General features: G+C 32.1%; 1 protein-coding gene across 4 annotated transcripts in view; it reads left to right on the plus strand.

The window, feature by feature from the left end:
* The window catches only part of PHF14 (PHD finger protein 14), a 232,582-nt gene that overhangs the window by 174,135 nt on the left and 42,219 nt on the right, over positions 1-16,228 (plus strand). For all 4 annotated transcript variants that reach the window (XM_055347355.1, XM_019031603.4, XM_055347353.1 and 1 more), the window contains one exon: positions 320-437. In XM_055347355.1, the coding sequence (XP_055203330.1) occupies positions 320-437 (118 nt within the window). The remainder of the gene's footprint in view (positions 1-319; positions 438-16,228) is intronic.

Raw genomic sequence — 16,228 nt, forward strand, 5'->3', positions numbered from 1 at the left:
AAATTGTTGTGGTTGTTTTGAACACATGATTATACATATACGTTCATTCATATGCTGTTAATATTTCTACTGTCAGTGTTCTAAATATTTGTTTTGTTTGTTGATTTTATTGCTGTTGTATTTTGTTTTTGCTAAAACATTTATTTCAGGTTTAGTTTGCCTTTATCATCATCATTAATTTAATGATCTTGTGAGCCAAGGATAAAATTAACAGTGTTGAAGTTGAAATATACAATAGTTTGTCTTTTTGTCTTTTCATGAAGTAGATGGTTTTTATATTATTTAGATACACCTACGTATAAATCTGTTTACCCTGCAGGTGTGATGAATGCAGACTCTGCTACCATTTTGGCTGTTTGGATCCTCCTTTGAAAAAGTCTCCTAAACAGACAGGCTACGGATGGATATGTCAGGAATGTGATTCTTCATCTTCCAAGGTAAGGGGAGAAGTCTATAAGAAAAGGGATTGGTGTCCTTCCGTTTGATAGCTTTCCCATGTCACACAATTAGCTTCTTTAAAGATAATTGGAATATGAAGAACCAACATTTTAACCAGTACACCTTAAGAATATATTGCTATGGTTATTTTCTTGCTCTTAAATTAAGGAAAAAACAACTCTACTAAATTATGTGCATTTTCTCTATGGAATATTTAGTTGTTTTACGTATTCTCTATTATTGTAACATATTAAATAGTGCTCCAAAAGCCCAAACAGATCACTCTCTGCTAACTTAACACACTTGAGAATGGCAGGAAAATTCCACCCTGAGTCATAATAAATTATGTTAGCTAACAGAATAACCAATTAAATAGAATTTTATAGATGTTTTATTTTAAAATATAATATATTGTAATATCTTATAGAATCTGTTCCTTTAAAAAAAAAACAAAATAGTTTTCATATCCTAAATCTTATTTCTGATATTTATTTTAGCTGAGTAGAATGAAATTTCTAATAAGGTTGTTTAATAGATTATACCCCCAAATCAATTTGAAAATTACATCTTTTTAGTATTAACATTCTAAACTTACATTGTAGTAATCCATAGTTTATTTTGTGGTTCGTTAAAGTGAGTAAGTAAATAGCCAGACTCCTAATGTTTTGACTTATTTGGCAGAAATACTGAATACATTTGAATGAAGACATTCTGGTCAACTGTAGATTAATCCGATTTTTCTTTCTCAAAAAAGATGACGAAAATTAACTGTCTGTTGTATTATGGACATCCAGCCATCTTTCTTCAATGCTACTTAAATGATTTTTTTGGTCCTAGAGTGAATTAAAATTGATCATGTAATCAAAAACATTCTTTTATCATTAACTAAAATGATTTGCTTCAGCTTACCACAGAGGCCTTCTGCAAAAGTTTATTTATTAAAAACTGCAAAAAGACATTTCGTTATAGAAAGAAACTAAACTTTTTTTAAATATCAGAATTTATTTAAAATTATACATATTTTTTGCCGGGTGGCTCACACCTGTAATCCCAGCACTTTGGGAGGTTGAGGGAGGTGGATCATGAGGTCAGGAGTTCGAGACCAGCCTGGCCAACATGGTGAAACCCCATCTCTACTAAAGATACAAAAAATTAGCCAGACATGGTGGCGAGTGCCTGTAATCCCAGCTACTTGGGAGGCTGAGGCAGGAGAATCACTTGAACCCGGGAGGCAGAGGTTGCAGTGAACCGAGATCACGCCATTGCATGCCAACCTGGGCGACAGGGTGAGACTCCATCTCAAAAAAAAAAAAAATTATAAATATTTGTATGAGGATTATTAAGATATAATATTTGCATATATTTTATTTAATAATCAAGCATTTTAACCTAAAATTGTAAACTATATAGTAGCAAGAATTATTTTCCAGGCATTTAATTAAGGCCTAGATTTAAGAGAGAACATATTTAATTTTAAAGATTTTATTGCATAGTTCAAAAATGTATTCCCAAAATTTTATTTAAATGTAAAAATAATGAAACACTATGGAGTTTAAATAGTTGTCTTATGAGTCTCTTTAATAAGTTTTTTTAAGTGCATTTTTTGTTTGGGATTTTCTCCTACTCCCAGCAAACAAGTTAGGAAAGCAATTTTTGAAATAGGATTTCCCACCTTTTTTAAATATACCTTTTTGCATATATTCTTTTGAGGAGGCTCAATAATACTATAAATATGTAGTATTATGTTAAATGTTAAGTTATACAGTAATGTTGTTAATGAACATTGAAAAGGCAAGGGGGCATATTTTAGATTTGTTTGAAACATTGCATACATTTTGTACCTGCCATAGGTGCCAGTAGCCATTGGATAAGGTTTTAGTTTTGTTTTCTTCTCTACCACAGAATGGGTCTTTGGACTCTGAGTGGAAATGCGTTAGGAAGGCACATTGTTAGAAAACTTGCTTTATATTTGCTGTACTCTGTTTGACCTGTGGTTGAATACCAATATAAACAACTAACATTTTCAAAATTTTATAAAATATGGTTTCTAATATTGGAATGTCACAGCAGTTTACTGTAAGGAATGAAACAACAGTGAAATGGATTTGTATTTTCGTTATACTTATGACTATTAATATACTACTATTTTCCAATGAAAAATGAAATTTAATATAATATTTAAGCTGAAACTTACAGAGACTTAATTGATTCCCTTGAATATTTGTGCTGCATCAGTGGTTTTTCTTACTTTGGAAGACTTCCATTCATGACCAGTGGGTAGTAAATTTCTGTTGGCATTTTCTTCTGAAAGATGTTTGCTAGTATTACAGCCTAAGAAGAAAGCATTGATAGATAATGTCATGCTTTATAATTCAGTGAATGCTGCAGAAGCTTTTACATTTGGAAGCTGTATATTATTAACATCCAAGTCAAGAAAATTAGTGACATCTTAGGGCTTAAAAGAAACCCAGAATGAAAGTTCATATGCTTTGCTTTATCCTTTATTCTCCTACATTTGCTTAGGTGGAATATTATTTGCTAGGTAGCACTGGGTATATTTGCCATGTTCATATATTTTAATGAAATGAAAAGCTAAAGGAGAAATACTTATTGCCATTAAGAAAGGAAGTAATCAATTGCAAATAAATTTAGATGGTAAAATGTCTCCAACTTCTTTCTCTGTGGTAGTCATGTTGTTAAGTCCAACAAGTCTTCACTTTTATTTGAAATTTTGACTCCCTATTTGTTTTGCCTAGAAGTTTAGATAATACAAAGCAAGGGTGTATAGTTGAATATTTGCTGGAAAAATGAATTGCACTTTAAGATTTTGTCTAAATTCTGTGGACCAGGGGAAACTAAAATATTGCTATTTATACTGTCAGCAGCTATTTATATATTACTTTGTCTTTCAAGTAGCAAGTTTTTGATATGGGGTTGTATGAGGGCAAAAATTTCTATCTTTACCTCTGTCTATTACTTTTATAGAAATTCCGTAAGTCTAATAAGATTTATCGTATCTGAATTCATAATTTTTTGTTTTAGCACATGAAAGCTGAAATACACCTAAATATTTAGTTTTAATAATATTGATTTAATAACAATTTACCTAAAAGTAGAAGAATGACTATTTATTCTACCCATACTATAGCATGATAAGACTTTCTCTGTCTCATCAGCTCTTCATAAACCTAAGTAGTCATTTTGAGTTTCATAAAAAATAGCCAGTTACATGGACACAAACATATCCACATGTATTTACATACATGGAGGCACAAATATACACACATACAAATACACAGAGACACATACACTCGTACACAAAACATACCTTCTCGCATAGGCTATGCTTCAAAGCCATTGATTAAGACAGCAGCCACCCAGACAGTGCACTATGCTTATATTCAGTGGAGCTAGTTCATTGCTACCTGTCACCCTGCATTAGGGCTTTTTTTTCTTGCTCTTTACTGTGTTGTGAAAATCCTATTGTTAATAAATGCCACATGCCTGGAAAAGAAATGTGTTTTCTTGTTTCTTAACCTCAACTTTTCTCTTATTTTTCCCTCATTTCTTCTTCCATCCATTCACCCAAGTCACATATCTGGAATCATCCTCAAGCCTTCCCCATCCTTATCTCGCATAGCAAATCACTTCCTGAGTCCTATAAAAGTTTTCTTCTTTAAATATTTCTCCAGTCTGCTCTTTGCTCCTTTTTTCCACTACTACTGTCTTGATTTAGTGCCTCACTTCTTCTCATTCTGTTATGGTTCTTCCTGTTTGAGAAGCTGTCTGAATAGATAGGCCAGACTTATCCCCTTTTTAACCATTCTGCTTACTAGAGCCCTCTAAATGAAGTGTTTGCCCCACAGTAGATATACAAAATGACTCATTAAATTAATTCTATATAACATCTTTTTAAATTTTCATGTCTGAGTCTATTTTCATGATTTAAATAAGCTAGTACTATCGAACAGGTACATAAAACGTCACACATACATATTTATGTTGAGGTGCATACTTAAGTTGTTTTTTCTATTGATATGCATCATCAAAAATAGCTTTCTGAAAATGTAGTTATCATACCTCTGCTTGAAATCTGTCAGTGTTTTTTCATTCTTCTTCATATCCAAAATAAAATCAGCCAGATCAGGAAATTAACATTGCTATATTATTACTGTCTGATCCTCAGATTTCATTCAGGTTTGGCTATTAATCCCAGTAAGGTCATTTATGGCAGAAGGATTCGGTATAGAATCACAGGTTACATTTAGTTTTCATATTTCTTTTGTCTTGAATCTGGACAGTTCCTTAGTCTTTCCTTAACTTTCATTAGCTTGTGACTTTTGAAAATTACAGAGCAGTTATTTTGTAGAATGTATTTCACTGTGCATTTTTCAAATATTTTCTTGTGGTTTAGATTCATTATGCATCTTTGATAAGAATACCACAGATGTGATGCTGTATGCATTCTACACAAAATTTTGATTTGAATTATAGATAATGATGTTATATCTTAGAAGTTGTCTGCCAGTTTTCTAATTAATTAGTGATTTCTGGGGAAGAACCTTGAGACTATGTAAAAATATCCTATTCCTCATCAAACCTTGATTTTCTGTTTTATTCAGTGGGGTTATATTGAATGTTATTATGTATTTTTATTTTCAAATTACTACAAATTCAGCTAATGAAAGCCACTTCAAGTTGCCTTCTATATCCTTTTGACATGATTCCACCAATCTTCAGGTACTTTCTTGCCGAAGGTCTTCCAGGCTCAGCTTATACTGTCTCTATCTCCATTCCTGGAATCAGCTGTTTCTCCAAGGAGCCCAGGTTCCTTTTAGTGGAAAATGATATTTAGAAACCAAGATCTGGTGTGGTCATTGTTACTGGGATATTGCTTTTCCTGGTTCTTCTCAGTAGAAAAAGCCAAGGACTGGATGTAGGTATACGTATTCATACACAGCCACACTTATATCTATATTTTTGCTTTCATAGACATTGAAAACTAATTTTCTTCCTTTTCATCTTTGTAAATAACTCTTTTGTAAATAACTCTCTGACAGAAAACTGGCTCCCATTTTCCTTAATGTATACTCTTGTATCATTACTCTCCTGATATGAAACCAATCTGTTATCACCCTCTCTACTCCTGCCCACATGGATACCTACTTTGCTTGTCATCTGATAACTTTTAAACTGAATTGTTCAGGAAGAGGAGAGAAGGGATGAGGACTGACATTTGTATTTTTTACAAGTTCCACAGGTGATTTTATGAGATTTTATGAGCAGTTAGGAATAAGAACTACTGTTATACCTAGTTTTTAAAAACTTCAGTTTTTACAAAGTTTTGAAGCTAAAAATTAACTTTTTGGAATTTTAAAACAAATACACAATGTGTATAACCCAAGTCAAATGTCAACAAATTGACATTTTAATATTATATTGTATATTGCTATATAAGATATAAAGTAGACTTAGTATTGTAATTTAAAAAATAGGACATAGTTCATGCTTCAGTCTTTTCCAGGATATTCTTGATAAAGATCTCAACAACTTGTATCTGCTGAAACACTTAAAATGATGATAACTTGTCTTAATATGGTTAAATGAACATGTATAAATATTTCTTTTAAAAGTGCTTCCTCCAGGTCGTATGTATTCACAGACGCCACTGAGGATTTAAATATCCATCATGTACTTTATCGTGACTATGTCAGTTACTATTGTAGCTTTTCATCTTTGTTTAAAGCTATGTTTTGTGAGAAGCCATGGAGTATACATGACAGGTCATTATCTGACTACTACAAGGTGAGCTGTCTTAGCGTGGAGACTTCTATTTGGTTCAGTCTTATTTGATCTTTCTAGTATGCTACATTTTTTGAGTAGTAATAATTTGTGAATTCATATGCATAGGAATTTCATTCAAGTCCTTATAGGAGATTTTCTAGAACTACAAATGCGTGACAGACTAGCTAAGGCAAGTGATATTTCTCAATAATCATTTGTATTAAAAATCTTTAAGTAGAGGACATACGATATTTTTTTGTTTTTATTTTTTATCTTTTCTGCATTGAAATAAATTCTATAACTATGTCAAAACAATATATATAAATATGTATAAATATGTATTTATATGTATAAATACAAATATGTATTTGTATGTATAAATATGTATTTATATGTATAAATACAAATATGTATTTATGTATAAATATGTATAAATATATATTTTCAAGTAAAACAGTCATTGAGAGTTTTGTCTCTTTAAGAATGGAACAATCTCTTCAGGAGTATCTTGCCACAATACATTAAACAAGCACATTTAATTGAACTTGGTAATATTGGAAATTGAATGTCTGAATTTTATGCATTGAGAAGATTTATGAAAAATATAAAATTAAAATGAATTATCCTTTAAAGTTCTTTAAAATTTTAAGCATATAACTGACGCATAAAAAAGAGACTTTTAAATATTTTAACTATTCATTTGATCTCTGGGATTTTATCTGACATTAGATTGAATTTTAAGTTTCTGGATTTTATATGGCTGACAGAGACATCATTTTTAGGTAAGATGTATACCACTCAGCTGTCTAAATTCAGTACTCTTCTAGTGTTTGTGGGACAGGCTTACAAAAGCTTACAAAAATGTGCTTCATCGAGCTTTACTGAGTTTTGGTTTGCCTTTTTACTAATATAGATATGTAAAAAGCCTGGAAAAAAAAGTTGTTTCTATTGTGTCCTATATTAGAATTAAATAGAACAAATCTGCGGTGTTTTGTAGACTTACTAAAAGTCTGAGAATTAAAACTGTGGTATGTGGTTATCCTCAAAGATGGTTTTAGTTTTGTATTAAACTTTAGATTTCCTCTTTCCTGGTGGGTGGGATAAAGCCCACAGATTTCCAGTTGATCCTCTACTGTAGAACAAGGTCCTCAACTAAGTTCAGGCAGTTGCTAATTGCTTCTAGCATATTCCTTGGCAAGTGAAATTGTTTCTATAAATGTCTTTTAATCCCTTAGTTTCTAATTGAGTGCTGTACTTTGGGACTATTAATAATTATTTGCTTAACAATACCACTAATTATAGTTGGTACTTTGCTTTAAAAAAAAAATTAGAGTGTTTTATTGTTCATACTGAACATTTATGTCCTGAATTGAACTTATTAGTCATCATTATTGCCTGGTCAAGTAGGTGGTTTTATTAATACTTTATTGTCCTAGACGTGTTTTCTGACACCTATTTCTAGACAATGTTTTTATCAAGTAATCATTTTCAGTAAAACATAGATTGTTTATTAGTCATTCTTAATAGTATTAATAGAATTGGAATCAGTATTGATCTGTTTGGTTCTTTAACCTAAGGTAGTTTTCATGGGAATCAGATAATATATATTAAACGTATATACTTCAGTAAATTATTCCTTAAGAATCATTTTGAAAATATGACTTATTAAGATAAGTTTGTCAGTGTTTATGATACACATATTTTGATATATTTAAATATCAAATTCACAGAGAAAGGAAAATGGTTAGAACATCTAAAAATAGACCATCTTTCGCTATATTAATAATTTACAAAATTGAAAAACTAAGCCACTTTCTAAATTACGCTTACTACAAACTTGAAAAACTAAGCCATTTTCTAAGTGGCATGTGGCCTGGTGCATTTACATAGCATGCTGTGGAATACCATATGTGATGAGAAACTAAATCATAACTGAGACAATTAATCAAAGTACGGTAGGTTGCCATACATATAAATGTCTTTTAAAAGTCGCAAACCTCATACTGTCCTTTAGTTTAAAATTTTTTTGTGTGTTTTTATTTTTTGTTATTTTGTTATTTCAGCTACTAAAATGCTGAGAGTTAAGATAAAGGACATTTTATTACGGCTTTACAAAAGTTAATAGAAGTATTTTTACCTTATTAACCCAGCATTTGAAATACTAAAATTAGGTTATATAATCAACCAATATATCATAGATCATACTGTTATAAAATTCAGAAGTGGTGTGGAATATATTATGTAAATTTTTATTCCAGTTTTTATTTGTAGTGTGAGTGTGAGAGACATGTTCATTGTGAAAAGATACTCCTAGTGGAATTAAACTAGTCTATTCTCACAATTGTGAAAATATTGCCTAAATAATAGAAAAGGCTTAAATCCTGGCTTCAAAAAAACAAAGTGAGATTGCATGCATTGTAGATGTAGATATAGTGAGAGTAATTTGGTTCCTCTAATTTATTAAACATTTTAATTAGTTCATAATTTTATAAAATTATCTGTTAAAAAACATTGTTTCCAACCTACATATTGTGGTTTAAGAAGTGCTCTTTTGCTTATGACTAAGAGACTTCTTCAAGAAAACTTTCAAATCTAAGCCAAGAAAATTCGAAAAATGAACTCTGGTAGTTAATGGAATTGAGTTCTTTGAAATCAAATATTGTTAAGCATTCTAATTTTGATTTTCTGATGGAATCTTTCCTAGGTGTGATAAGTTGTAAATTAGAGGTTAGAAACATAAAGTGCATCATGCCATGTTAATTGCCTTTTAATATATTCATTTTTGACATTTCTGAAATTAGATTGTGTATCTATAAGCAGTTTTTATCTTTAAGTGATAATAGTTATTTTTCCCAAAAAATTGCCATTAAATTGGCGGAGTTCTTATAATTGGATGCGTCATATAGTAGGAAGATAGAGTAATTTAAATTATATAGAAAGTTAAGTATGCAATTTGGTGTAGATGAAAGCGTTTTTCTGAGCTTTGAAAAGAAACAAACTGGGCTCAAGTCTTAACTATTTATAGTACTTGTGAACTTCAGCAAGTTGTTTCACCTAACCTTTAGGTTGCTCATTTGTAGAAGGTTGAATGGCAATACTGGGAAGTATAGAGGTGCTCAGTAAGTGACAAGCATTTTAGGCACAGAGAGAAAAGTTCAAAATTAGTGATAATATTCTGATTTTCAAATGTTAAGAAATGTTTTTTAAAAGTAACCTGAAGAGTAATTTTCTGTTTCATTTTCTGCCTTCACACATCAAATGAAAATCTTTCCTGTCTCAGAGTTTCACACTAAACAGGGGAAGGTCATGTCTAACTTTTTCATGCAGAAAAATGTCCATTTGTTATAATTTCTTGGTAGCAATGAAAGCTATCTTTATAATTAATGTATTTTTAAACCATGGCATTCATGGCTCCCTAAATTTTTTAAAGTATATGCTATCCTATCAGATTTTCTAAATGTACTGTAGTTAGTACTTTTAATATTGATGGTAATTCATATTTCACTTTAAATATAGGATTATGGTCCTCTGTGAATCATGCACTAATATATTTATTTTATAAGTAGAGAGAATAATATTTAGAAACAAAAGGTTTGTTTTGTTTAAGCCATATTTAAGCCACTGACTCTGCCTGGTATGAATAATAGGAAAAGATCTAACTCATATGGAAAGTTGTTTTTTACTGAAGACATATTTTAGTAACAAGTGAAGAAATATCCAAGAAATTTTTCTTAGACTATAAAGGCATATTTTTTCTTTGTCAATGTCATTAAAACTGTAAACTTGAAACTGAAATGAAAATACAAAGTAAATAAAATGTAAACGTAACAAACCACTGAAGACAGTTGTAAGACAATTTATAAGTCCACTTTGTCAAGGTGTATGCAGTTTCTGATGACAAAAGTTTCATCAACCCTAAGGAATGACTTTTTAACAGGTAAATATCAGCAACACACCCTTTTTATTATATACATGTGGGATCTTTTAAGGATGGATATGTTGGAAAATCTGGGCTAGCACTTTCACATTCCTTGTTGAGTCTGGAAGTTAAGGTTTTTAACTTTTAGAGCATATTGTATAAACACATTTAGAATTTCAGAGCATGATTATGTGCCATCAATATGCCTTACAGCATTTATGCAAAAGAAAACCTTACACTTAAGTAAGGAAACGTGTACTAATTCTCCGATGCTACTAATTCTTTTCTTTTAGAAAGGTAGACTCTCAGTACAGTAGCCTCCCCCCACTGCCTACTTAATTGCAGGGGATATGTTCCAAGACCCCTAGAAGATGCCTTAAACCAGTTATTTTTTCCTAGACATGTCTTTTCAGTGAAAGGAAATATCTTATGGCTTCTCTTTGGCATATCAAAATTGTTAACATCACTACTCTTGCATTTCGGGGTTGTTACTAAGTAAAATAAGGGTTACTTGGACACAAGCCCTGCAATACTGTGATGGTCGATCTAGTCACTGAGACAGCTAAGTGACTAACGAGCAGGTAGCACATACAGTGTGGACATATTCTGGGCAAAGGGATGATTCATGTCCCAAGTGGGAACAAGTGGGACAACATGAGATTTCATCATGCTCTTCAGAATGGTATGCAATTTAAAACTTCCAAACTGTTTATTTCTGGAATTTTTTTTTTCTGTAAGTTCTGGGGTACATGTCCAGAACGTACAGGTTTGTTCCGTAGGTATACATGTGCCATGGTGGTTTGCTGCACCTGTCAACCCGTCAGGCATTTTAAGCCCTGCATGCATTAGGTATTTGTCCTAATGCACTTCCTCCCCTTGCCCCACCCCGCGACAGGCCTCTGGTGTGTGTTGCTTCTCTCCCTGTGTCCATGTGTTCTCATTATTCCACTCTCACTTATGAGTGAGAACATGGAGTGTTTGCTCTTCTGTTTCTGTGTTAGTTTGCTGAGAATGATGGCTTCCAGCTTCATCCATGTCCCTGCAAAGGACATGAACTCATTCTTTTTTATGGCTGCATAGTGTTCCATGGTATTTCTGGAACTTTTTATTTACTATTTCCAGATCACAGTTTACCATGGGTAACTGAAACCTGGGAAAGCAAAACCACAGTTAAGGGGAGATTACTGTTTGTACTTTATATATATATATATAAAGTACATTCATAAAGTAGTGATTCATACATATAAATTCTTCAGAACCCTATCTTTATGCCCTACAATTATTTCCCTTTCTACCCCCTGCTGTCCTGATTCCCAGTAGAGGTAACCATTAATGATATACTTCCTTAATCATAGCATATGTTTCTTTATTTGTTTCCCTTCATGTTACTTTAAAAATTGAATTATCTTTTTCTGAGAATATCAGATATGCTGTTGTTAACACGTTTCTCGTTGGCAAAATGCCATTAACAAATAAGGCAAATTATAAGAGTATGGTCCACATTGTCCTTCCACTGCCCTATAGTTCCAGCTTAGTCCAGTCCTGCTGTATATTAAATTAGTAGTCGCTTCAGTAGTGTTTTCTTGGTCACCAATAAAACATATTCCGTTTCTCTTTTCCAAGTTCTGAAATTGCCCAGCTGCATGTCCAGGAACTTCTCTGAGCTGTAAATTCAGTTTGTCAAAATCAAGAATCTTCCTCTATTATTCTGTGTCATGTTTCATCCACCTTGTTGGTAATTTCCTCCTTTTAAAATTACTTCTTTCTTGCCTTCAGTGAACTTCTCTCCTGTGTTTGCCTTTTCTTAGCGGACCATTTCTTTGGTTTTTTTGATAGGCTTCTCTAGGTTGGTTTCACAGTCTTTTTTTCTCGCTGCAGTTGATAGCATCTATACCCAAAGCTCAATACCACACCCATTTTGCAACAGGAAATCTTGGGATTTAGGATTTAAGTGATCCATCTGCTTTCTCTGAGTTAATGTCCCTCAAGAGAGACTTTTTTGCCTTTTAAAATATCCTTTTGTCTAGTGATTAAGACAGTATAGCAATAAATTTACATATATGGTTTAATTGGCCGTTTCCTCTTATAGTCTCCTTTTACTAAGTAGTTTAACTGACATTTACTTAAGTAGGCGAATGTATATTAATTTGATCTTCAAATTAAATATTCTGAAGATATGATTAAATATGCTATAATTAAAGTGTTGGACTCTTGAATTTTGATTAACTTTAAAGCTAGAAAGTTGGCTGGGCGCAGTGGCTCACACCTGTATTCCCGGTGCTTTGGGAGGCCGAGACAGGCGGATCACGAGGTCAGGAGTTCGAGACCAGCCTAGTCAATATGGTGAAACCCCATCTCTACTAAAAATACAAAAATTAGCTGGGTGCAGTGGTGCGCACCTTTAGTCCTACCTACTCGGGAGGCTGAGACAGGAGAATCACTTGAACCCAAAGGCAGAGGCTGCAGTGAACCGAGATCACACCACTACACTCCAGCCTGGGTGAATCGCTTGAACCCAGGAGGCGGAAGTTGCAGTGAGCCGAGATCGTGCCGCTACACTCCCCCCTGGGTGACAGAGCGAGACTCCATCTCAAAAAAAAAAAAAAAATCTAGAAAGTAATAATTCAAAATAGGAATTTTGTTTAATATAGTAAAATTGATATCCTTTATTTAAAATATTGCTTTTAAAAAATACATGCCTCTCACTGTTTTTCTCCTTTTTCCTTTTCTTTTTTCTAACTCCACTTTTCTGAAGAAAGTTGGTATCAGGAAAAAAAAATACACTTTGGGGTTTTAAACATATTGTAAAAGTAGTAAATGGTCATTGTTGAATATTGGAAAAAAATTTTAAACATAAAGAAGAGAAGTATTTTAAATTATCTGCAATTTAGCACCTAAAGATACTACATTTCTGCTCATGTTCTGGTAGTATGTCCTACTACAACCTACTTTAAAAAAAATTACAGTTAGATCATACTTTCTGTTATATAATGGTATTTTTAAAAATATAATTGCATGTATGGCAGTTTACCATGTTGTTAAATACTCTTACATAATCTATTTTTAAGTGCTGTACAATTTTTTATACAAATATACTTTTAATGTAATGACTAGATCAAACAATATAAACATTTTTAAAATAAGAAAGTATCATACTAATAATAATAATAGAAGTTAACATTTTATTGAGCACCACTATGTGCCTGGCATTATCTGAGCATTTAAAATGTATAATTCTATTTAATCCTCACCACAACCTTTAAGGTGGTTATTGTTTCTTTTATCTCCTTTCTGCAGATGAAAGAAAGAAATGAGATTCAGAGAAGTTAAGGATTACACAGCTAATAAGTGATATAACAGTAATTCAAGCCCAGATCTCCCTGACTCTAGAGCCTGTGTTTTAGAAACTAGATTTTATATATTAAAATAGGTATTTTCTATTTCTTATTGTAAGAGATTCTCAAATTAGATTTTGTCCTAAAGCCATTTTAGATTTTCATCATGTAAAACTCAGATAATTTTTCTATTATAAATAAACATGACTTCTAATCGGAAAGGGAAAAATATTGTTAAGTGGGATCTGCTTTTGTCTTTCTAATGGATAGGGGAATAAAACACAAAGATATTTTAAAACAAGTTGATTAAAGAAGGTGCTATGGTATGGTGTGGGAAGATGAATGTGGAAGATGAGATAACTCAACTCCTCGGGGCCCTTTCTTCATGAAATTCAATTAAATAAGATCTGTGTTAGGGGAGGTAACATTTGACAATATGGATGATTTATGTAGACACAGCAGAAACTAATCTATTGAACTTGGAGGGAGGTAAAGGAAAGGGATCTAAAGGTGATTTTTTTTATTAGACACTAAGCACTGTATTTTAGCTGAGTCAAATCTTAGTTTTTAATGTTTGTCATGAGTTGTGAAGTTTGAAAACCAGTACTGTGAAAAGTAACTACAGCCAGCCACACTCAATCCCTTTGCAAAGATAGTTTAAGAATATTCTCATTTGTGTAGTGTCAGCTATTATACTTTGTGTACACTGGCAGTTTTTGTATGTTTTTATCCTAGTATCAGCATTCTTTTGCAGTACAAGTTTCTCTTTTTCAAAAGAATACTTGCTTCTAAGTGTTTTAAGTATAAATACAATTCAGTTTACACTCATTTGTGTTAATTCTTTTGCTGACAATTCTTTTGTTAATTCTTTTGATTATTAAACAAGGAGTACAAAATTATTACCTCACCTATAAAAGGTTTAGAAATGGTTCCTGCCTCATTGACAGATAAAGGTCTGTATGTAACTGTTTTTATTCTACTATATTTCCACCTGTGACCTAGCTCTGCCACCTGTTTTTGTGATTTCAGACTTTTACAAGTTGTTTTATGTTTAATATATTGTTCTCTTTTTTTCCTCTGGACTATATTCGTATGTTAAATCTAATCTCTGGTCACCTAAGATACAACCTATTTTAATATTTTCTCTGAAGGTTTCTTAAAGGTTTATGTTGTAGTGTTATACCTTCATTGAAGTTAAGTCGGTTTTTTGTTAAGGGTACCTTCAATAATGGCTGCAAATGATTATGTGCTTCACTGGTTTGAAAACTCTTTAAAGTATGCTTATAGAGGTTAACATTTTAAGAATCACTTTGAAAAGTTGAAGCTGTATCAAAGCACTTGTCAGCAATGTGTTCACTTTCGTGTTCTTGAGGGCTGGGCCATTCTCTCAATTTTTAAAGACCAATAGTATTCTTTATATTCTGTTTCTAAAATCAGAGTTCAAAATTTAGATGATTAGTTATTTGTAAATCATTTTTCCAAAGCACAGATGTATTGGTAGCTTAATGCAGGTAATAAGTATAAGGTATTTCAGCATTATTTCTTTATTTTAATGCAGCAATTTCAACAACCAACAGCAAATCATCTTAATGACTCAATTTAAAATTTACCCTAGTATCCAGTCATTTGCTTAATTATTAATTTTTACCACTTAAAACAATTTTCAGAGTGTGAATGAAGTACATATTTTTAGGATACATTATTTACTCTTTTATAAGCAGGCTAAGTGCTGTAAAGGATAGATATTTCTTTACCTTTCCTTGTGACAATGTTGAAGCTTTAACCTGTTTACAGCATAAAGACTCTGTTAAGTACAATCTTAATCTTTATTTTTTAGTATTCTCAAATCTACTACATATGAATCTAATTTTTGCAGTGAAATAAACTTTCTTTCTTCGTTATTTAGCTGTTTCAAAATCCCTAACTTTTCTCTTCCTGTCTACTCCTTCCTTTCTCCTTCACATTTCCAAGCAGTATTTGGAAACATGATAATATATTTGTCAAGTATGTTTATGTTCCTTTATCAGTAAAAAGCTTCCCTAAGATAGCAATGTCCCTAATAGGGTAAAATACAGTTAGCTGTATTTTTTTAACCTCCTCATAGCAATAGGATGAAAAAAAAAAAACATACAGTCTGAATTTGACATCATTAAACAAAAACTCTTCAAATTAAACAGTATAAAAAGAGACAAAAAAGTGGTTTTATTTGTTCTTCATATTAAATGCCTTAAGGATTCTCAAGTGAGCTATTTTTAACAGACTAATCTTCCGTTTTTATTGTGTTTAAGTAAATTTTGCTCTTAATTCCAAAACAAGGTATAAACAGAAATGAGCTCGATTCCTTCCATCCCAGTGCCTTTAAACATGCTCTGTTGGAGCTTCCTTTTTCCCCCAGTTACTCTCAGACAAATCTTACAGCTTTTCCAGTTACCTTTAGGTATTAATAGTCTTTTTTTAAAATATCAAAGTCCAGTCCAGTTTAATGTCAAAGCTTCAATTCTCAAGCAGCTCAGACCTCCTTTAAACTGGGAAACCTGTAGTTTGGAAGTGGGGCATTCTAGATTTTGATTCTTGCCCCTCCTTTTTTTTTTTTTTTTTTTTTTTTGACTCATTGCTAGAGCTTTTCTATGTAGAGGTGCCTTGATATGAGAGATGCCTTCTGTGGGTTACTTGTGACTTCCTTTTCAGAACTTAGTTCGGTTTATCTCTTTTTTGATTGGCATTATCCCCATCCCACCAACGCTGTCCTCTT

Source organism: Gorilla gorilla, chromosome 6 (genome assembly GCF_029281585.2).
Source record: "Gorilla gorilla gorilla isolate KB3781 chromosome 6, NHGRI_mGorGor1-v2.1_pri, whole genome shotgun sequence".
NCBI classification, from domain to species: Eukaryota; Metazoa; Chordata; class Mammalia; order Primates; family Hominidae; genus Gorilla; species Gorilla gorilla.